The sequence below is a fragment of the Scheffersomyces coipomensis genome (assembly GCF_036884675.1).
Source record: "Scheffersomyces coipomensis strain NRRL Y-17651 chromosome Unknown DFJ63scaffold_6, whole genome shotgun sequence".
Taxonomy (NCBI): domain Eukaryota; kingdom Fungi; phylum Ascomycota; class Pichiomycetes; order Serinales; family Debaryomycetaceae; genus Scheffersomyces; species Scheffersomyces coipomensis.
Window position 1 is genome coordinate 883,823 of NW_027042897.1, and position 22,036 is coordinate 905,858.

At 33.1% G+C, this 22,036-nt stretch overlaps 13 protein-coding genes and 1 non-coding gene across 14 annotated transcripts; 7 read left to right on the plus strand and 7 right to left on the minus strand. All coding sequences in view use genetic code 12, as the record gives it.

Annotated features, from left to right (window-relative positions):
- Positions 1 to 8: 8 nt before the first annotated feature.
- Positions 9 to 803, minus strand: VMA22 (Vma22p; the record flags this gene model as incomplete). The annotated part of the gene is made up of 1 exon (XM_064908487.1): positions 9 to 803. One exon carries the CDS (start codon positions 801 to 803, stop codon positions 9 to 11), a length of 795 nt encoding a protein of 264 aa, XP_064760588.1.
- Positions 804 to 1,005: 202 nt separating this feature from the next.
- PCD1 (8-oxo-dGTP diphosphatase) lies at positions 1,006 to 2,103 on the minus strand (the record flags this gene model as incomplete). Its single annotated transcript, XM_064908488.1, has 1 exon — positions 1,006 to 2,103. One exon carries the CDS (start codon positions 2,101 to 2,103, stop codon positions 1,006 to 1,008), a length of 1,098 nt encoding a protein of 365 aa, XP_064760589.1.
- Positions 2,104 to 3,315: 1,212 nt separating this feature from the next.
- On the plus strand, positions 3,316 to 5,250 carry PLB3 (lysophospholipase; the record flags this gene model as incomplete). The annotated part of the gene is made up of 1 exon (XM_064905248.1): positions 3,316 to 5,250. The coding sequence occupies one exon, from the start codon at positions 3,316 to 3,318 to the stop codon at positions 5,248 to 5,250; it is 1,935 nt and encodes a 644-aa protein (XP_064760590.1).
- Positions 5,251 to 5,468: 218 nt separating this feature from the next.
- DFJ63DRAFT_218971 (uncharacterized protein) lies at positions 5,469 to 6,644 on the plus strand. Its single transcript, XM_064904142.1, has one exon. It carries the CDS (start codon positions 5,688 to 5,690, stop codon positions 6,354 to 6,356), a length of 669 nt encoding a protein of 222 aa, XP_064760591.1. The 5' UTR covers positions 5,469 to 5,687; the 3' UTR covers positions 6,357 to 6,644.
- On the plus strand, positions 6,645 to 8,690 carry DFJ63DRAFT_219164 (uncharacterized protein). The gene has a single exon (XM_064904159.1). It carries the CDS (start codon positions 6,933 to 6,935, stop codon positions 8,547 to 8,549), a length of 1,617 nt encoding a protein of 538 aa, XP_064760592.1. The 5' UTR covers positions 6,645 to 6,932; the 3' UTR covers positions 8,550 to 8,690.
- DFJ63DRAFT_218969 (S-formylglutathione hydrolase) lies at positions 8,690 to 9,724 on the plus strand. The gene has a single exon (XM_064904141.1). The coding sequence runs from the start codon at positions 8,831 to 8,833 to the stop codon at positions 9,695 to 9,697; it is 867 nt and encodes a 288-aa protein (XP_064760593.1). The 5' UTR covers positions 8,690 to 8,830; the 3' UTR covers positions 9,698 to 9,724.
- On the minus strand, positions 9,725 to 10,963 carry DFJ63DRAFT_218968 (uncharacterized protein). The gene has a single exon (XM_064904140.1). The coding sequence runs from the start codon at positions 10,820 to 10,822 to the stop codon at positions 9,752 to 9,754; it is 1,071 nt and encodes a 356-aa protein (XP_064760594.1). The 5' UTR covers positions 10,823 to 10,963; the 3' UTR covers positions 9,725 to 9,751.
- A 44-nt stretch (positions 10,964 to 11,007) lies between these two features.
- On the minus strand, positions 11,008 to 13,023 carry WAL1 (actin-binding protein; the record flags this gene model as incomplete). Its single annotated transcript, XM_064908489.1, has 1 exon — positions 11,008 to 13,023. One exon carries the CDS (start codon positions 13,021 to 13,023, stop codon positions 11,008 to 11,010), a length of 2,016 nt encoding a protein of 671 aa, XP_064760595.1.
- A 707-nt stretch (positions 13,024 to 13,730) lies between these two features.
- Positions 13,731 to 13,804, minus strand: DFJ63DRAFT_t114. Its single transcript has one exon. It is a non-coding gene; the product is annotated as a tRNA-Asn (tRNA).
- Positions 13,805 to 14,885: 1,081 nt separating this feature from the next.
- Positions 14,886 to 15,830, minus strand: DFJ63DRAFT_315028 (uncharacterized protein; the record flags this gene model as incomplete). Its single annotated transcript, XM_064906475.1, has 1 exon — positions 14,886 to 15,830. One exon carries the CDS (start codon positions 15,828 to 15,830, stop codon positions 14,886 to 14,888), a length of 945 nt encoding a protein of 314 aa, XP_064760596.1.
- Positions 15,831 to 16,873: 1,043 nt separating this feature from the next.
- On the plus strand, positions 16,874 to 17,224 carry DFJ63DRAFT_315029 (uncharacterized protein; the record flags this gene model as incomplete). The annotated part of the gene is made up of 1 exon (XM_064906476.1): positions 16,874 to 17,224. The coding sequence occupies one exon, from the start codon at positions 16,874 to 16,876 to the stop codon at positions 17,222 to 17,224; it is 351 nt and encodes a 116-aa protein (XP_064760597.1).
- A 440-nt stretch (positions 17,225 to 17,664) lies between these two features.
- Positions 17,665 to 18,015, minus strand: DFJ63DRAFT_315030 (uncharacterized protein; the record flags this gene model as incomplete). The annotated part of the gene is made up of 1 exon (XM_064906477.1): positions 17,665 to 18,015. The coding sequence occupies one exon, from the start codon at positions 18,013 to 18,015 to the stop codon at positions 17,665 to 17,667; it is 351 nt and encodes a 116-aa protein (XP_064760598.1).
- Positions 18,016 to 18,279: 264 nt separating this feature from the next.
- Positions 18,280 to 19,254, plus strand: DFJ63DRAFT_337131 (uncharacterized protein; the record flags this gene model as incomplete). The annotated part of the gene is made up of 2 exons (XM_064908490.1): positions 18,280 to 18,467; positions 18,924 to 19,254. The coding sequence occupies 2 exons, from the start codon at positions 18,280 to 18,282 to the stop codon at positions 19,252 to 19,254; spliced, it is 519 nt and encodes a 172-aa protein (XP_064760599.1).
- Positions 19,255 to 20,249: 995 nt separating this feature from the next.
- On the plus strand, positions 20,250 to 21,923 carry DFJ63DRAFT_289493 (major facilitator superfamily domain-containing protein; the record flags this gene model as incomplete). Its single annotated transcript, XM_064905235.1, has 1 exon — positions 20,250 to 21,923. The coding sequence occupies one exon, from the start codon at positions 20,250 to 20,252 to the stop codon at positions 21,921 to 21,923; it is 1,674 nt and encodes a 557-aa protein (XP_064760600.1).
- Positions 21,924 to 22,036: the final 113 nt, after the last annotated feature.

The following is a 22,036-nucleotide window of genomic DNA, read 5'->3' on the forward strand; positions in this document are numbered from 1 at the left end:
AAATTAGTTTAATTAACTTCTTTATCCTCTTGTTCCTGGTTTAATTTCTCTATATCAGTAATCAATTGATCGATTTTGGTTCGTAAGTTTATAACAGCAATTGAATCAGCAAGTGCTTTATTAAAATAATCTTGAGATTGACGTAATTGATAGGGTACTAAACTACCAAATTGATTAACTGGATCTCGTAATGAGGGTTTAGTAGGAGTGTCTGATATGGGATCTTCTGTTATGATGGATGATTTCTCTTTCAGAGTGGTGCTAGCATCTTTACGTTTCTTTAAAGATGTAGTGGTAGTAGTATTAGTTAGTTGTTTAGGAGTAGTAGTTGATGATGAATATGATGATTCCTCCTTTTCCTTAGTTTCTTTAGTTTCCTTATTTGATTTAGTCTTATTTTGTTTTGCTTTTTCAACGGCAAAGTTATCTATGATAGAAAACTCTTGGGTATCTTGATCAATACTAATCTCTTTACAAGCACTATAAGGTCTATAATCAAAACTATTGGAACTGAATCGTCTTGAGATATAATTATAATTAGCTCGACTTAAATTCAAATACCCATTGATGAAATTCAATCGATACAGATCATTTATCAATTGTTCATATTGTTCAATCAATTCCAATAATTCAATCGTTTTCAAATCTAATGGTGAAAGATCAGAACGGGATGATGAAGGCGGTATTATAACTTCCAATTGATCAATGAATTTAACATCCTCATCTTCATCAGATGGGTCTTTGATTGATATATCCTCTAGATTCCTCACTATCTTCACCAATTGGATGTCTTCAGTATTCATCTTGTCTATATGGTTGGTCTATGTGTTGATGACTTCCTGTTCACATAGGTTGTGGTTCAAGATTCCTCCCTCCCTCAGAAATTTTAGCGATAAAAATTTACGACTGCCATCCTTCTTTTTTTTTTTTGGCTGCTATCAGGAGAGTGAATAAATAAATAAATGCCATAAATTTGTGTGGGTAAGACTACTACTATCTAGATATCTAAAGCTTATATATTTGTTTCAATTTGTTAAACTCGGTTCTAGGTAAGATATCATTGAAACCAAATTCATCGCGGACTGATTCAGATTGAATTAACTTCGATTCTTCTTCTGATCTTTGCTTTGATTTCATTTGATTACCATAATGCCAAACACTATAAATAAGTTCTTCTTCCCCAATTTCACGATTGATAGTAGATTGATTTTCACTGTAGACGATTTCAGCTAAATCATGTAAGATATTAGCGGTTAAACCCCAAACATCATATATTTTCTCATCTGTTTCTTCATGTCTTCTTGACCCTAATCTACCCCATGATGATAAATCTTTCTTTACTCGTTTTGCCTTGGGTAATTGTTGATTTTTCAGGGTGGCATCGATTTGATTATCTTCTTCCTCTTCTTCAAGAGATGATTCAAGATCAGATGCGGATAAATCATCAATATCTTTTAACCACGGTACTTCATTCTGATTTGATTGTAAGAATGTATACGATCTAAGATTCCAAGGTATACCACCCCATTTTACCTTGTAACTATTTCTTTCCAAACTTTCTAAGGGATCTATATTTGCAGCTGATGCAGGATAAAGGAAATCCCTTAATGGACAACTGAAAATACTTGAACTTTCACCAGGATTTAAATTAATAATTTTATGATGATGAAGATTATTAATATCAGAAAAATTCATGAATCCAATACAAGGTCTAACAGCTGAGAAAGTTCTACTTAAATAACAAGGTAAAATATTAATATGATCAATAACAAATCCATAATTCTTTAGTAAAATATCATTATTAACACTAATACCAATTTCTTCTTCCATTTCACGTCTTGAAACTTGCCATTCACTTTCTAATCCTGAATCTGCTTTACCTCCAGGTAATGAGATATGACCGGGGAAATTCCTTAATTTTGATGATCTTTTAGTTAAGAGGACTCTTAACTCACCTAATTGGCCTAAGAATAATAAGATAAACACTGAAGATCTTCGTGATATTGGTAATTTATGCCATACTGATATGGGTTGATTTTGATAATATTTACTAGTGTAACTAGAAATATTATTGATGAATGCCTCTTCAGAAGTTTTAGTCATATTGAAATGATTTACTTTAAGGTATGGTAAGTAACAAAAAGATAGAAGAAATGACTATGTATTTGGGGTATGATAATTATAACCTCGATGCTGAAAATGTGGAGAATCAATTTCCATTCATCGTTTGGGTCGCGATGTCAAAAATGCATTTGACAAAAAATGACAAAACAAAAAAATTGTCACTAAAAATGACAAACGATAAAGAGATTAAATAATGATACAAGTATTAATTGAAACATGTATGAATAGGAAAGTACTGGTTGATATAGAAAGTAAATGGAAAGGTCGGTATAACGGTTGAATGTTCAACAAACTGTAAAACCATGTCCGAGTAACTCCGCCACGATACTTAAAATCCCTTCACTTTCGAATAGTGACGAATGTTGCGAAATACGCACTGTGCCATCCCCACAGCCCTTATAGAATAATCATCGCATAACAAGGGGTCTATTCCATACGAAAATAACGTGTATTTGGAATGATCCAAACAATTAAATGATATAACTACACCTTACGAACAATTTCCAGTTATTCCGCCTTTGATTGGACTCCAATTAAATTTAAAGTGTTTAGACTTAAAAATAATCTTTTCGTAAAGGCTTTATTATTAAGGAACAGATTATAAAATTTATTATTATTTAACCATAGTTAATAATTCGTAATTTTAAATCTATAAATTAGCCTCGATTCCCCCCAAGGGTCAACAAAGTCACTCAAACACGAGTTATTCAACCTCATCTTCACCAAAAAGAATCATAACTCACTTGGGCTGTTTTAAAAGTAGCCCAATTATATTTTAATTTCACTTACCGGGATCACTTTTCTTTTTTTAGCGGCAGCAGCAGCAGCAGCAGCAGTAGCTAATTTTAACTTCGGATAAAATTCAATTTAGTGTCTTTGTTAGTGGATGAGCCGAAAACTATAAACAAAGTTATAAATTTCATTTCCTTCGTATCATAATCTTATTTATATCGTTCGAATTCTTTGTTTGCCTCGAGCAATTATCATTTGTCTTTATAGAAACAGTTTCATAAACTTTGTTTGTTATTTCTGGTGTTATTTATATATATATACCGTGCATTGTTTTTTTTTTCACTAGGGAACAAAAAGTATCATACCCTGTTGATTTCTAGAAACATCGTCAAACTCAGCCTAAAACACTGTTAATCACTTCAATTCCTTTCCTTCCTTATACACTTTCCCGTCAAAATGATGTTCATTCATCCTACATATTTATTAATATCATTATTATCATACTTATCACTAGGTTTAGCTTGGTCCCCTACTGATTCATATGCACCAGGTGAAATAGAATGTCCCCTGGATGGTCAATTAACTAGAATTGCTGATAGTTTATCGAATTCAGAATTAGAATGGTTACAAGGCCGTGATAAAGTTACCAGAGAGAATTTAATTGCCTTTTTAAAACAAGCCAATATGACTGATTTTGATCCGGAAGATTATATCACCAATCAAATCACAAATGAAACCATCAGAATCGGTATCTCATTTTCAGGGGGTGGTTATAGAGCCATGTTAAGTGGTGCCGGTCAATTAGCTGCTTTGGATAATAGAACTACAAACGCTTCCATAGCTGGTTTAGGTGGTTTATTACAAGCTTCTACTTATTTAGTTGGTTTATCGGGTGGTAATTGGTTAGTTGGTACTATTGCCATGAATAATTTCACTGATGTTGAAACTATTTTAAAAGAAGGAGTTCTTTGGGATTTAACGGATTCTATTATTGATTTCGGTGGTATAAATCTTATTAAGACTTATGATTATTATGATGGTATTAATGATGATTTAGATGCTAAAGCAGATGCCGGATATCAATTATCCATCACAGATCTTTGGGGAAGAGCTTTAAGTCATCAATTCTTTGCTGGTTTAAATGATACTGGTGCTGCATTGACTTGGTCAACTTTACAAGAAGCTGATGTATTTCAAAATTTCGAAATGCCATTCCCAATCGTAGTAACTGATGGTAGAACTCCTGATAGTGTGATTGTTAATGGTAATTCAACTATTTTCGAAGTTAATCCTTTTGAATTAGGAACTTGGGATCCAACTTTATATCAATTCACTCAAGTTAAATATTTAGGAACAAATACCACTAATGGTACATCAGTTAATGGAACTTGTATTGGTGGTTTTGATAATACAGGTTTCATAATGGGAACTTCTTCATCATTATTTAATCAATTCATCTTACAAATTAATACTACCTCCTTATCATCGACCATTCAATCGATTGTAACTGATATTTTACAAAGATTCAGTAATCATGAAGATGACATTGCTATTTATAAACCAAATCCATTTTTTGAAACTGAAATTGGAACTCCATCCATTCTTGATAATCAAACTTTATTCTTATGTGATGGTGGAGAAGATTTACAAAATATTCCATTCCAACCATTACTTCATACTGATAGAGAAGTTGATGTTATTTTTGCCTTTGATAATTCAGCTGATACCAATTTATCATGGCCCGCTGGTATTTCCATCGTTGCAACTTATGAAAGACAATTCTTACCTATTGGTAATGGTACTTTATTCCCTTATGTTCCTGATAGTGAAAGTTTATTGAATTTGAATTTAACTGCTAAACCAACGTTTTTCGGTTGTGATGCCACTAATTTAACTGGTTTGTTAAATTCAAGTGTTGCTACTTCAAAGGGAAATATTTATGACACTCCTCTTGTGGTTTATACTGCTAATAGACCATTTTCATTCTGGTCTAATGAATCTACTTTCAAATTAAGTTATGAAGATTGGGAAAGAGATGGAATGATTCAAAATGGGTTTGAAGTTGCTTCAAGATTGAATAATTCATTAGATGCAGAATGGCCTGCATGTGTTGGATGTGCCATTATCAGAAGAAGTCAAGAAAGATTAGGTATCGAACAATCAGAACAATGTCAACAATGTTTTGAAAGATATTGTTGGAATGGAGATCTTAGTGATTCAGTCACTCCACCAGTAAATTTCACTGAAACTGGTTTAACTGATGGACCTGAAGAAAATGGTAATAGGACCATTAGTGCTGGATTCTCATTATGGCAAGGAGATTCGAAATATACCATTATGAAGACTATTGGATATGGTATTTTGGCTTGTGTGATACTTTCCTTCGCCGTTTGATATAGAGTTATAAATTTTACATATGTTACATATTTAATAAATCAACGGGTTAAGGTATGACATATCGTATTTCATCAATTCTTGTAAATTTTGCATCATTTGGAACAGTGATCGCCATTAATAGCGATCGCCTCGCTAAATTCCAAAATTTTTAGTGTGTACAGCGGAAAAATGGTTTAAGCCATGCAAGCGAACAAAAATAAAACCATTCTGAGCGTAGCGCCTTTTTTTCTGGGTAGTGGGTATTTTATCCGAATTTAGTGGGAATATTATGTGGCTGCTTCCGATACTGATAAAGACCATGATAAGAAGAATTGTGAAGCAGAATTTTTTTCAAATTTGATGGGATATTTTTAAACCAATAGACTCTTACTTATAGTGATCGTATTGTTTTCTTCTTTCTCTGGTGTGTTAGCTTTTGAAGCGATTTGTTAAAGATGACTCAAGATACGGTGGATGGAACTGCTAAAATTGAAATTGATGAAGATTTACTTATACCAGTTCATGATCCAACTCTATCAAAGTTAAATCCAATAGGAATTAAAGAAATTAGATCGTCACCATATCATGAAAAATCTCATTGGTTAGACTTAACTACTATTCCGCAAAATTACCAAATTGTATCTCTTGCATTACAATCATTTCATCCTATTATACCTAATTATGCATTTGAAACATATTACGAGTCATTCAATATTGAACAAATAGTTGAACTATCCAAACAATATAGTAAAGATTTAGACTATACTTTCCCTAAAACTGAAATCTACGTTATAGCATTTAGATCAATTTTACATGAACCAGTTCAAACTTCAATTGAAAAGAGACAATTTCTCGGCAAAATAGATAAGGAATCACATTTAGAAGCTACAGAATCAGGAGGTCTAATTAAATATTGGTTCGGTACTCCCGATGACAGTACAGGTCAAAACTTAGCAACTTGTTGGTGGGTAAGTAAAGAACATGCTAAAAGAGGAGGCGGTGGAAAGAGTCATAGACAAGGTATGGCTGCAGTGAAGGGATGGTACAAATATTGGAAAGTTGAAGAATATCAACTCGTAATTGAACACAATTTTGATTCATTTACATTCAATAGAGTTGTATAGAGACTGAATTCAGATCTGTTTGTGGCGTGCTTTATTTTTGCAATAAAAAAATATCATTTTGCGTTGTGCCGCTGACGCTTCTCAGTAGCAGCCACAATTTTTAGCGCTCTTGGAATTTTAGGGCAAACATGACGCATAGAATTATTTAGTTCCCTAGCTAATTTAATATAGTGTATAATGTCACTAATCTCTATAAACTAAGATTGCTTAATAATAAATGATTGGTTATTGTTCGCAACCACCCCACCTTTGTGTGGTACATTTCCATTAATTTAATTAGTTTTAATTAAGATTTAATAGCCATTGTTATAATTCTTGGACTAATAAGGAGTTTATCAGCATATACGGCCGAAAAGAAATTCTTCTCTGTTGTTGGTTCGTAGAATCTGTTATAAATATAAATACATTCTTAATTCCAAATTTGGTAGAATCTTTAAACTCTTCAGTTCTTTCAAATATCATTTAAACTATTGGTTGTTCCAATTACCTTTGACATTTTATTCTGGAAGTACCCCTCACAGATTATATTTTTGCATACTTAAAGTTGCTATTTTTTAATACGCATAATCATTAAACATGTCTGCAGCCTCTCCAGATCAAGATCTACCAACAACAACCAAGTCAGAGACAGTTAATGATGAGAAAACAAAGGAAAATGAGACTGAAATCGACGTGAAATCAATCTTAGAAGGAGAATTGTACGAAGAATCAGACACTAATAGAACCTATCTCGTTAAATCTAAAATTCTTTCCAACGCCATTGATGATATTGGGTTTGGAAGATATCAAACTGGTTTATTCTTTGTGGCTGGTTTTGGTTGGTTATCAGATAACGCATGGCCAGTAGCAACTGGTTTAATCTTAGCCAGATTAGATGAAGTGGATGGTGTTCATTCTCCAGTAGGCCGTGCTCCGTATTTAACTTTAGCACAAAATTTAGGTTTATTAGCAGGAGCAGCCTTTTGGTCTCTCTCTTCAGATATTATTGGAAGAAGATGGGCTTTCAACATTACATTCTTAATTACTGGTATCTTCGCTATTATTGCTGGTGCATCGCCAAACTTTGCAGCTGTTGGAGTATTTAACGCGTTTTGGAGTTTTGGTGTAGGTGGTAATTTACCAGTCGATTCAGCCATCTTTTTAGAAGCTTTGCCAAGTAAACAACAATGGCTTTTAACAGTTATGTCAATTTGGTGGGCCTTTGGTCAAATCATTGCAAATTTGATATCTTGGGGCCTTATTGCTAATTATTCTTGTGATGATGCATTATCAGTATGTCATAAGGCGGATAATAAAGGTTGGAGATACTTTTTATATACTATGGGTGGTTTCACTTTATTAATGTTCGCAGCCAGGTTTGCATTTAGAGTTTTTGAATCACCAAAGTTCCATTTGGCTAGAGGTGATGATTTAAAAGCAGTAGAAACCGTTCATAGAATTGCTAAAATCAATGGTAAAGTAAGTGATCTTAAAATTGAAGATTTACAAGCAATTGATGATTTAAATCTTGATGAAAGAGAACCTGAAGATACCAAGTTTGGAGGAAATATCTTACTACAAGAAAAATTATCCAAATACAAATTTTCTCATATTCGTGAATGTTTTGGATCAAGAAAATTAGCTATATCATCTTCATTGGTTATTTTCACTTGGGGTTTAATTGGTCTTGCCTTTCCCTTATATAATGCCTTTTTACCTTATTATTTAGAAACCAGAGGAACGGCTAATGCTCCATTAAGTGTTCATGATACTTACAGAAACTCATTGATTGTAGCTGCAGTTGGTGTTCCTGGAGCTATCGTCGCTGGTTTCTTAGTTGAGTTGAAAATAGGAAGAAAGGGGACTTTATTTATCTCATTAATACTTACTGGCGTTTTCTTATTTGCTTCCACTACTGCTAAAACAAGTAATGCTAACTTAGGTTGGAATTGTGCCTTTGCATTTATTTCAAATATCATGTATGGTGTCTTATATGCTTACACACCTGAAGTGTTCTTCGCAAAGATTAGAGGTACTGGTATTGGATTAGCAGCTTCATTTAATAGAGTATTGGGTGTTTTTGCTCCCATTATTGCAATCTATGCTAATTTAGAAACTTCAGCACCAATTTTTGTAAGTGGTGCATTATTTATTGCTTCTGGTTTCTTAGTCTTATTGTTCCCTTATGAACCAAGAGGTAAGGCAAGTTTATAATTAATCTTTATAGTACAATGTCGATCATATATATATAAATAATTATTATATTTTTCAATCTTTTTGACACATTTATTCTCTCGTTAAACTAATCCCAAAACGGAAATATTTTCCTGAAAAACTAAATGATTAAATAGCAGCGATAATTACGTTTTAAAAATTCGATTCCAGATCCAAGAATGGAAAGTTACATTATTTAAATCTATTCTTTTCATATACTTCATATACGTCTCTAACCTTTCAAGATCCATTCCTTCAGTTACAACTATAAATAGTCAAAGATGAGTTTCACTATCAATGCTGAAATAAGCCAATTCCATGGTAAGCTATATAAGCTTTCCCATGAATCTACTTCCACAAAGACTAAGATGGATGTCAATGTGTTCGTACCTCCATCAAAGCTGACCAAAATACCTGTTTTAGTTTATTTATCAGGTTTAACTTGTACTCCAAACAATGCTACTGAAAAATCATTCTTTCAATATTTTGCTACCAAATATGGGTTTGCTTTAGTTTTCCCAGATACTTCCCCTCGTGGTGCTAATATCGAAGGTGAAGATGATTCTTGGGATTTTGGATCTGGAGCTGGATTCTATGTTGATGCTACTACTGAAAAATGGAGTAAGAACTATAACATGTATTCATATGTTCATAAGGAATTATTAACTGAATTATCTAAACAATTCCCAACATTAGACTTTGAAAATATCTCCCTTTCCGGTCACTCGATGGGTGGTTTTGGTGCCTTATCTGGATTCTTAAGTAATCCAGGTAAATATAAGTCTGTTTCAGCTTTTGCTCCAATCTCAAATCCATCAACTTGTCCATGGGGTGAAAAAAATTTCGGTAATTATTTAGGTGAAGATAAAGCTGCTTGGTATAAATATGATCCAACTCATTTAATTGCTGACTATAAACATGAACACCAACCAACTATCTTAATTCATCAAGGTTCAGCAGATGGTTTCTATGCCAAAGATCATCAATTACAACCAGAAATATTCGTTGATGCCGCTAAGAAAGCTGGTTATAAAGGTGGTGTTGAATTACATGTCGCAGAAGGTTATGATCATTCATATTTCTTTATTAGTACTTTCGCTGAAGAACATGCTAAACATCATGCTAAGTATTTGGGGTTATCCGAGTAACTAGCCTTTGAAAATGCAGATATATTAAGTAAATATTAGTATTCTAAGTTACATCTATAAATCTGTATTGAATTTGGTAATCCATGCTTCATACCATTTTGACTTCTTAGCATTGGTTTGGTGAACATCAATTCCAATCTTTGCTAAAGAACGTGATTCCTTCGTTATAGAGTTTGTATATTCTTTTACATCATCGTCTATAGTTTGATCTAACATTAAATCAACAATTAACTTATCAATTAATGAAACTAAATTATTTTGTAATTTGTAAACTTGATCAACTATTTCTCCTTCTGTAGTTGCTGGCAATGATTTTTTAAACGAAGCTATTAAGAGCTTAACAAGATCGATATTTTTGGACCATTTTTGGGCAAATGCTTTCAATTCTTCTTTAGAAGCATCAGGTTCAGATTCATCTTCGGCTTCTGTAGTTGGAGGGTTGGCACCATCTTCTTCATCTTCTTCTATGCTTTCGTCATCACTGAATCCAAATGGATCTTCTTCGTCGAACTCAGTTGGATTCTTAGCCCATTCTTCAAATTCTTCGTACCCATCTTCAATTAAATCGATGCTTAACTTTATCTTGGAAGTTAGAAGACCGAACTTTCCATCTTGAATTAATTGGATTAAGGAATCACAAATGGTCCATATTTTCCCCACAGAAACTAATCTTCCGTCTATTTCATCTTTCTTGGTTTCCTTTTCTTCCGCTGACTCATCTTCCACGATCAATTTAAGCTCCTTGCCAAAGCCAGAGTTGCTGTCTAGTAATTGTTTAATTTGCAATAATATCTCATCATAAAACAATTGTGATATAACTTTGGCTTGAAGTTGAGCAATTATAGATACCAATAACACCAACGTCTCAGATAAATCTTTTAATGTCTTATAAGCTGGATTGACATCCTTTTTGATATTCTCTGGTTTAAATATGATTCCTACTTTGGTAGTATGTGCTTTTATTAATTTTATTAATTTAGTGAATTCTTGTAATGGTTTATCAACTTTTGCAGATTGAATCTTTGACACTGCGTTATCTGAAGCAGTGAAACTTTCACGCCAGAAGCTTGTTGCTTCATCGAACGAGGATACTAAGTTTAAGAGATCACTCTTGGATTTAGACATTGGTTATTCGTATTCAAAGCTAATTGGATCAGATAGGTCTCATCAACTCCAAAAAAAAATTGTTTTCACTTGTGAGCATTTGATGGTCCACAGAAAAATATGAATGCAAAAAAGAGTACTAGAAAAAAGAACTACATTAAAAATTTAAACAAATGTCTTTTATTTAGTATGTTCTACTACATAAATCACCAATCATCATCTTCTTCGTCGTCACTTTGAGCAACTTTACCTTTTCTCTTACTAAGTGCTGCAGTCAATGCATCTGCCAAACTTGCTGGCTGACCTGTAGGAGCAGGAGTTCCTGATGCTGAGGCAGGAGGAGCTTCTCCTTTAGCTTCCATCAATAATGCACTTGGTTTATCTAATTGACTCTTATCAACTTTCTTTAAACCACCGACACCTGCACCTCTAATGGAGGCCAAAAGTGCGTCACGGCTAACATCTCCAGTTGGAGCTTCCACTGGTGGAGGTGCTGCTGCGAAAGATGGCATTGGAGGAGGTGGTGGAGGCGGACCTCCTGCAGCAGGGAAAGATGGCATTGGAGGAGGTGGAGGAGGTGGTGGACCACCTGTTACAGCTGTTGGGAAAGGTGGTGGTGGAGGAGGTGGGGCACCCGCACCTGCAGTTGCGAATGGAGGTGCAGGTGGTGGTGGTGGAATACTAGCATTTGCTTGAGGGAATGAAACTGGTGGTGGTGGTGGAACCATATTTGCTTGAGGGTAAGTAACTTGTGGTGGTGGAGAGTTATAACCCATTACAGGAGCTGGAGGCTGTTGTGGTAAACCAGGATTAGTTCTTCCTCTAGGTGGCGGTGGTGGAGGTGGAGCTCCTCTAGCAGCTCTTGGAGGAGGTGGTGGTGGTGGAGCACCAGTCCTTTGAGGTGGGGCTGGCATTGGACCTCTTTGAGGAGGTGGTGGTGGTACACCTCCACGAGCAGGAGGTGGTGGAACGTTACCTCTACCAGGTGGAGGAGGTGGAACTGCTCTATTAGCATTGGGAGGTATCGGTATAGGGAAATGATGTTGTTGTGGTTGTGAGGGAGGTTGTTGACCATATGGTTGTGGGACTGCTCGAGGTGGTAACGCTTGTGGTGGTGGTTGTTGTCCCATAGGTGGTGGTATTGGTCTTGCACCTGAAGGAGGTGGTGGTGGTAAACCATTAGAAACTTGTCCTGGTGGAGGTGGGGGTGGGAGTGATGTGTTTGTAACTGGTGGAGCAAATGCATTTGCTGGTGGTAAACGGAATCGGGGTTTAGCAGGAGTAGCAGGCTCAGGCTCAGGAGATGGCTCTGGAGATGGTTCATGTTCTGGTTCTGGAGCCCGTGTTGGTGGTGCTGGGGAAGCATGACTTGAATCATATGAGTTGTATGCAGGTGGAGGTGATGGTCTCGAATTATCACTAGGACTTGGTGCACCAGGTGGTGGTGGAGGTGGAGGTGGTTTCTTTGCTTTGGATGATTTCAGTATTAATGGAGTAGCTTGAACAACCGGAGCAGGATCATTCTTTCTTTGAAATCTTCTAGGAATAGGAGGTTCTAGACCAACTAATGGACCACCTTGATTTGCTATATAATCTTTAATAAACTCTCTATTATCAGCAATCATATCTTCGCTTATACCAGCAGCTTCTAATTCAGCATATAATGCACGCCATTCGGGTGGTGGTACATCATCGTAATATAATACACCTTTACTAAGTCTTAATCTTTGACCAGAACTAATATCATTAACTTCACCTCTTGGACCTGATTTCTTAACATCGGTTGGACCTGCTCTTGCCTTTAATGCAATTGCATTCTTATTAGAAATAGTTTGTTTTGATCCATGCTTTTGACGTGTTGTAACTCTCTTATGGAAATGGGCAGCTTCAGTAGAATCTTCAAATAATAAACCAACTAAACAATCTTCGATTTCAAAGGAATGGAAAAACTTCCGGTCTTGGTTGTAGTCAAAGTTTACATATAGCTCTTGATCCCATATAACACCACGGTTCCCAATGATATCAACTAATTTAATGAAAAATGTATGACCCACCAAATCATCTACCAATGCAACAGCTCCAACTAATCCAGTATAAACCCATTTGGTGGGATCAGGATAGGCTATGTATAATCGAGCTACCGTAGCATCTATAATTTTGTTATTCGCCTTTGGAATAGCTCGTTTAATTTTTTCCTTATCATTTGGAGTGAGAACAGCCATGATTTATCTAATTCATATATCAATTGGCTATGTTAATATCGTTTATCACAATAAAATGATATTTATAGATTTATCAAAAGCGAAACTGTCAGAAAATTGAGGAAGAATGATGTGGAGCGTTTTTTAGCCAGGGCAGCAGTACTGTAAAATTTTATTTTTTTTCTGTGTGCAATTCAAATCAAAAATTGATGCTTTCATAATTCTTCTTCTTGTTCTGGTTATAGTTTTAAAGTACTTCATTTCAATTATTAGTTATGTCAGGTCGTCAAGGAGGTAAAGCTAAGCCATTAAAGGCTGCTAAGAAAAAGGTTCAAGATTTAGATGAAGATGACTTAGCATTCAAAGCTAAACAAAAAGCTGATGCCGATGCTAAGAAAGCCATGGCTGAAAAAGCTAAGAAAGGTGGTCCATTAATTGGTGGTGGTATCAAGAAGAGTGGTAAGAAATAAGCTTATCATATAGATATCATAACTGTTCAATGATGTGGCATTTTTTTGATTGTGGATTAGATTAATTATATATCTGCCATAAGAATACATAATTGAATCAATTGACAAGTTTAATACACGAAATATTTAAAAAAAAATGGATCAATAAGAATCCAATATGTAAGTAGGATGCTTTCACCGTTGCATAAAATCACTAATTAGATCTACTAGAATGCTTTGTAGTAGTAATTAAAAAAAATTACAAAAAAAAAGATCAAACGACCCCGGTGAGGATTGAACTCACGATCTTGAGATTAACAGTCTCACGCCTTAGCCAGCTTGGCCACGGAGTCAATTTTTCTTTCAAATTTTTTTCCGGTGGCTTAGAAAGAAGTAATTATTATTTGCGCTACCAATCTATTAAAAAAATTTTAATATTGACTTTATTATTACATTATGACTTGATTTCAAGTTTTACAATAACTTAAAAGAGTAAAGTATACTATGAATTAAATGGATAAATAGTTTTAATTTATTCTATAAAATCTTCAACTTTTTTTTGTTAGATTTCTTTCTACAAAAATCTCATTCGCATTCTCCTTGAAAACAATTTTAACAAGGATTTAGTAATTTGATTATTTCATTACTTTTTTTCATTTACTGGTGCCATAATAGTGAAATTCCTACTGCAGCTGGGTAGGAAATATCAGAAATCATGAGATTTGCTATTGAAGGCTTTTTATGTTAGTGACATTATTCAGAAACAGTGTTTGTCTTCCATCAGGTTCTTGAAGTGTGCAATATGCTGTTTGTGAAGGTTATTCAATTGCCAAATTAGTGGATCAGTAAAGAAGAAGTAATGCACAGACTACCATTTCAATCATTGACGGTCCAGAATCATCTTGCACCACTACTTTCACTAGTGTTAAATCCGACGGTTCAGTCACTACAGGTACTGGAGAAGCTATCATTTCCACTGATTCTGAAGGTAATACTTACACTACTGCTTCAACTATCGCCGGTCATGAAACTGACGTTTCATCTCTTAGTTACGAAGATGTTAATTCAACTTCTACTATTGAGATTGTTTTCATCTACTGAATCTACATCCTCATCTTCCTTGTCAGCACCACCACAACATTTCGTTGACACATTTGACAATAACTGGTGTCGCAGAATCAAACACCGATTCGTCTATTGTTATCACTACTACCGATCATGAGAGTAGTACGTATTATACAACCATGTATATTTATCTAATAAATAATTATATATTCTATAAATAGAATATAGAATTGTTTAAGCAAAAGTTAGCGATTTATTTATTCAAGATTTAAATAAGTATTAACTTCCTGATTCCAATATTTTTTTTCGAAATATAACGTGAAGATAATATTAAGATAAAATATATCATTAGAGTTAATCGATAATGAATTATTGAATATTAGTGTTACCTTGAATAAATTTGTTTAATATTTCGTTTGGCTTCTCTGAAGCACAGAACGCTTGCACTGTAAAACAATAAACTATAAGTACTGTCAAATAAAATAATTTCCAATTGGACATGTTACTTCCTTTAGCATATATAATGATGATAAGAAATGTCATCGTAATACGGTGCATTATGAAAGTATAGGAATACAATCCATAGTAGGTTCCGAATCTAAACTTTTCCTCCAAAAGTATCTGTTCTAAATAGTATTGGAGGATTTTTACTTTGGCTTTTAATACGGTTAACCTAATCCTGTCATATAACGCTTCAGCTGCCACTTCAACTGTGACATCTGTTAATCCTTGTTGAAAATCAAGTTCGACTTTCTCTAAAAGCTTGGCTTTTAAATTATAGTTGATCGTACGTAATGCAATGGCAAAACAGGCAGAAATAAAATGAATCAAACCGATTAAAATTAAGTAAAAAAAGGAATAGTCCTGGAAATGGACTTCAATCTTTGTTGCTAAGTCTTTAATACCATCAATAATAAGTGTGTTGATCCTTTTTACTGAATTTGGTGGTTTGGGGATTTCGAGTAATGCACCACAAGTTTCGCAAGTCAATTGTACTATTGCTGGTGCTGCATCGTCATCATCAGCATTTTGCCTATCAGCTTCAGGGTTTGGTTGATCAATTTGTTGATCATCGTCATCATCAGCATTTTGCCTATCAGCTTCAGGGTTTGGTTGATCAATTTGTTGATCATCGTCATCATCAGCATTTTGCCTATCAGCTTCAGGGTTTGGTTGATCAATTTGTTGATCATCGTCATCATCAGCATTTTGCCTATCAGCTTCAGGGTTTGGTTGATCAATTGGTTGAGGGTTTGCTTCAACTTTAAACCATCTTTTAATTGAATTAAAAGCTTCTTTTAACTGATTAACCATTTTTTATGATTGATTGAATAATGGAAGAAGAAGAAGATGAAGAGAAAGTAAAAAACTTTTAAAGTGCTGCCAAAAATTTCTTATTAAAAAGAGACTTCTATTACATACTACATTCTATATAAAGCTAAATGACAATATTTTCTAACACACATATACTGTGAGATCAAATAATCGTATTTGTATTGATTGATTCTTAACAGGTAATATAAAGAAGTATTGATACCTTTGGATTAGGGGGCGGTAATAGGATAGACTGCAAATGTATATAGTCTATCTTATTAAATAAAAATCAATGACATAACCTGACCAGTTCTAGAAGTTAGTATGATGAGATATCATCATCATGAATTATATATTGTCCTATAAATTGATGTATGTTTGTATGATAGAAACTGATGTAAGAACACTATAAAGTTAGTTAGTTATTTACCACACAATCTGAAATAAGGATACATTATTTCGTGAGAAAAATGTGACAAAAAAATTGACACACGAATTTTTTACTTAGTACTTTTTAGATAGTTAATATTGAAATGACTGATTTAGCACAATCTATTCAACAGATCACTCTAGATCTTACCTACATTAAAAGTAGATTTGAAATTCACTTTAATTCCCACAAGTATCCAAAATGTCGTGATTGTGTCGATCGAACTTGTTGTATATTGTTCACCTTATTTATGGCACCTATTTTTATCTTTTTGCATTTCTTTTTGGTCTATGTTTTTGACAAGAAATGATTTTAAGATTAGATACATTAGTTTGGCTAATTAAATAATAAAAATAATACGTTGTTTCTTCAAAGCATTTAGTGTTTTCTCTATGTAATTAATGTATATGTCATTTAGGTTCAAACAAATATCTGTAATATACTTCTACACTGAAATGTTGTAGGAAATTTGAATATATTAATTTAAAATATCCATAATTAACTTCAGCTATTTTATGTCAAGTTAAATTGGTTTCAGCATATATAAATAGCGGCAATATTATAAATTATTTCTTTTGATTTAATTAAATTGCTTAAACTACAAAGGAGCAGAATGTCCCAAGAAATGACTTCGACACCAGTTTATCATAGGATTGATCCAAAGATTAATGTGAATAATCTAGTAATCATGCCTGATTTACCAGAACCTTATAACTTGGTCAATGCATCAAGTGATCCACGTTATCCTACCCAAGTTAGCATAATTCAGTTGAGAAATGAGGTGTGGAAAATCCATAGAGATCTCATAGATGTTGAAATGAGAGTGAAACCTTATCCAAGTTATAATAAAGGAACTCGTTATTATGTATACTTGGTGATTATTATATTATTTGCTATTTTAGAAGTAGCCAGTATAGTTTTCTTCTGGATAGGAATAGTAAAACTTGGATCAAATAAAAGTTGAATTAAATTATCTAATTTCTATTTCTATAATTAATTGCTACATAAAAATATTAGAGATAACTGCATATATCTGTTTCCATTATACGTGTAGGTAAATAGTCTAACAAATTATCTGATTTTACTATATTCCAATGATTTTCAATCAGGAAAAGGCAGAATTGGAAATCTAGGACCTATTTATATAAACACATGTAGGGAAATTGTGACTTTAGTCTGAGGAATGAATCATTCTTAATAAATTTATATTTCAAAATAAAAATCTATATATACGTCAATGATGCAAAATATTTAGAACATAAAAGTTCATATAGGTAACGTTCGACATAAAATTGTTAAAGAAAGTTTTAAGTTGAAAATGATATTTATTGTTAAGTTACTATTACTTTATAATGGAATATTTAACATAACATTAAGAAAGATGAATTTTAAATAATTTAATCACTAGTATACGATAATTGGTCCAAATATAGCTCCAAATAACATGGAAAAAAGCAAAAGAATAAATGATGGACATGAAATACAACTCCAAATATTAGAATCTCTACACTTTTCACATGTATAGGAAGTTCCCATATGTGAATCTGTCCTCTCTCTATCTCTAATTATAAGTTTTAAATTATGGATGTTTACTTGTATCATCTTAATGCTCTTCTGAAGTTGATATAACTCTTTTTGTTGTTCAGTTGAAGCAGTGGTGATTAGATTTTGACATGGAGGTTCGATTTCAGGTGGTAGATATGGTGGACTTGTTTGCATGTTCCTTGAGAAGTCTTGTAAAGGGAGTTCTGACATTGAATTAGATATGATATGAAAATTTTAAAACAATAATTTTTAAGTTAAAAAAGAGTCGATTAAATTAATAAACAGATTATATATAAATTTTATAAACAAATTTTATAAACGTAACAAAATCAAAGTAATTGCTGCTACAATAGACATATTATGCTAAGACACTTTTTTTTATTTAACAAACTATTTTACAATTTATTATAGAAAAGTATTTATCACTTCTATATTTTCATTTTTCACTTACAACAAATTTATTCATCTCAAAATATGACTGTTGGTAGCACGTCAACTGATATTGATCTCGGAGTAATGGAGACTCCATCGCCATCTAATAGTTCAAAAGCAATTACCAATGAGATTAAAATGACTGATTTAGCACAATCCATTCAACAGATCACTCTAGATCTTACTTACATTAAAAGTAGATTTGAAGTTCACTTTAATTCCAAGCCCAAGTATCCCAAATGTGATGGTTGTTTCGATCGAAGTTTTTGTAGATTCTTCTCCTTATTTATGGCACCTATTTTTATCTTTTTGCATTTCTTTTTGGTGTATGTTTTTGATAAGAAATAATTGTTAGATTAGATACATTTCTTTAGCAAATTATATAAAAAGAATAATATATTAGTTCATCAAAATATCTAGTAATGAATATTTCATTCCTGTCATTTGGTTTAGACAAATATCTGTAATATACTTCATCACTGAAATGTTGAGGAAGTCGACATATATTAATTTAAAATGGTTTCGGTAAATTGTTAACTGCAATTATTTTATGCTAAAAATATCAAGATAAATTGGTTTCAGCATATATAAGCAGCCAAACTTTTATATATTATTTCTTTTGGTTTTATTAAAATGCTAATCAGAAGAATGTCCCATGAAATGACTCCGGCACCAGTTTATCATAGGATTGATCCAAAGATTAATGTGAATAATCTAGTAATCATGCCTGATTTACCAGAACCTTATAACTTGGTCAATGCATCAAGTGATCCACGTTATCCTACCCAAGTTAGCATAATTCAGTTGAGAAATGAGGTGTGGAAAATCCATAGAGATCTCATAGATGTTGAAATGAGAGTGAAACCTTATCCAAGTTATAATAAAGGAATTCGTTATTATGTATACTTGGTGAGCAGTATTTTGCTCGCTATTTTAGAAGTAGCCAGTATAATTTACTTCTGGGTAGGAGTAGCAAGAATTGGGTCAACTAAAAGTAAGCTGACTCCTAGTTTCTAATCTTCTATTTGTATCATTTGTTAGTATATAAGAATATTACACATTTAGCCCCATATAGACGTTCTATTATCGGTGTAGATAAATTCTCTTACTATTTTTAGGTAGCGCACTTGTATGAAGAGCCACAATATTCGATCGCGGAACCGAGTAATTGAAATTAAGGTGATGATACCCAAAGATTATTGAAGCAATCTACTCCACTTCATATTCTGAAAGGGGTTAAAAAGGAATAAAGCCTCCAATTGTACTATATTCTAATGATGTTTAATCAGGAAAAGGCGGAATCGGAAATGGGAAACCCACTTTCAATTACAAATGTGAATCACAGTGAATATTCTAATCAGATCAAATTCTATGCGAACCCATCAGATTTGATAACGTTTAAACCGTAACGGTTATCGACCAACCAACTGTAATTGACGACGACCCCTATGAAATCTGATAACTTTTTATAGCTCTGAATATCGAATGATGATCTCTATATGAATTGCTCATATCACACCTTAATTAGAACGGCTTAGTAATGGTCGACTCCGACATACCGACTTTTGCCTGATTAGGAACAAACGCCGCGTGATGCCGGTAAACGGAACGATTTATCCTCTTTTTTACATCTTTCATGTCATTGATGTATAATTTGACATAAAAGGAAACTGATTTCCTTTAACAATTCGTTAAAAAATATATATTATCGGAAAGATCACTGTTTTATTTCATATCGTCACACGAGGTTTAAGGATTATTTGGTTCTTATATTTGTTTTTGTTATATTCTTTTATCATCATATATCTCACATGTATCTCATATAGTAATAGGCTACCAAAACACAATATATAAAAAGTTTTTTAAAAAGAAATTTTGACTTTTGCACCCTTTCATAAATGTCAGCATCAATAAATTCGATAGATCATTCGAATATAGAGAATGAAGAAAAACTACAAACCAACGATAAAACTTTAAAACAAGTTACATCATCTCATGAAACAACTACTCATATGGAAAGAAATGATTCATCTACTTCATCAAGTCATCTTGAAAATGATCCCTTATCAGAGAAACCAAAGGATTTAGCGGATAAGTTAGGTGATGCTCATCTTAATATCTTACCTACCAAGAAACTTATGATTTGTTTATTTGCCTTATCATTAGGTTTATTCACAGCTTTTGCTGATCAAACCAGTATTACAATCGCTTTATCCAATATAAGTAAAGATTTAAATGCTGAAACTACCATTAATTGGGCTGGGACAGCTTCTTTGTTAGCAAATTGTGTTTGTCAAGTCTTATTTGGTAGATTGGCCGATATCTTTGGTAGAAAGAATATCTTATTAACTTCATTAGGAATATTAGCCATAGCAGATTTAGCTTGTGGATTTGCTCAAACTGGGGTTCAATTTTATATATTCAGAGCTTTTGCTGGTATTGGCCAAGGTGGTATTCAATCTTTAACCATGGTGATGTTAAGTGATATTTGTACTTTAAAACAAAGAGGTAGATATCAAGGTATCTTAGGTTCACAAGTTGGGTTAGGAAATGCCTTGGGTCCTTTCATAATGTCTGGTTTTATTGAACATTCAAGTTGGAGAAACTTTTATCATATGATGCCACCTTTAATTGTATTAGTAATGATTACAGTTTGGTATTTAATCGATTCAAAAAGAAATGCTCAACAATTAAACGATGTCTTAAGTAGAAGAGAAAAGTTTAGGAAGATTGATTATTTAGGTATGCTTTTCAGTACTGCCAGTTTAACCTTATTATTGATTCCAATTAGTGGAGGTGGTTCAACCTATGCTTGGGATTCATCTATTGTTATTGCAATGTTCGTCGTGGGTGGATTATGTTTCGTAGGATTTTTAATCATTGAATGGAAAGTTCCAAAATTACCAATGATTCCATTAGGTTTATTCACCAGATTCTCATTATCACTTTTATTAGGTACAAACTTCTTGTATGGTATGGCTTATTATGCCTTCACTTATTATTTACCTTATTATTTCCAAATTGTAAGAGGTTTGGATTCTATTCATTCTTCAGTGATTTTATTACCATTGGTTTTAACCCAATCAATATTCTCAATCACCGCAGGTCAATTAATGAGTTATACCGGTCATTATTATTTCATTGTTGTATTTGGTTATGGTATTTGGACCGTTGCTTGTGGATTATGTCTTTTATTCGATGACACTACTACTTGGGGAGTTGTATCTGGTATTTTAATTATTATGGGTATTGGTGTCGGTTTCATTTTCCAACCTTCAATGGTAGCAGTTCAAAGTCTTGCTAAAAAAGCTGAAAGAGCAGTGGTAATAAGTGCTAGAAATGTGTTAAGATCATTTGGTGGTGCGGTTGGTATTGCTGTTGCTTCTTTAATTGTATCAAACTCATTATTGGAACAAATCAAAGTTGAAGAAAAACTTGATAATATCCCTACCAGTTATTTGAATTATTTAAAAAGTCATATCTTCACTCGTATCGAAATAAGCAATTTAGACCCATCACAGGTTCAAATTATTAAAGATATGTATATGAAGGCTATTAAAGATTTCTTCTATTTATGTGTTCCATTGCTAGGAATATGTTTCGTTGGTTCTTTATTTGTTAAAGATCATGGTTTACATTGTATAGATGAAATACCTGAAGCAAAGAAAGAAACTTCAAAGGTCTGAAAATATCATTATTTAAATAGATAAATATAAAGATTAATAAATAATATTTATATCAATTACACTTACTTTTAACTCTAAATGAATGTGGTTAATCTATTTCTACAACTACTTAT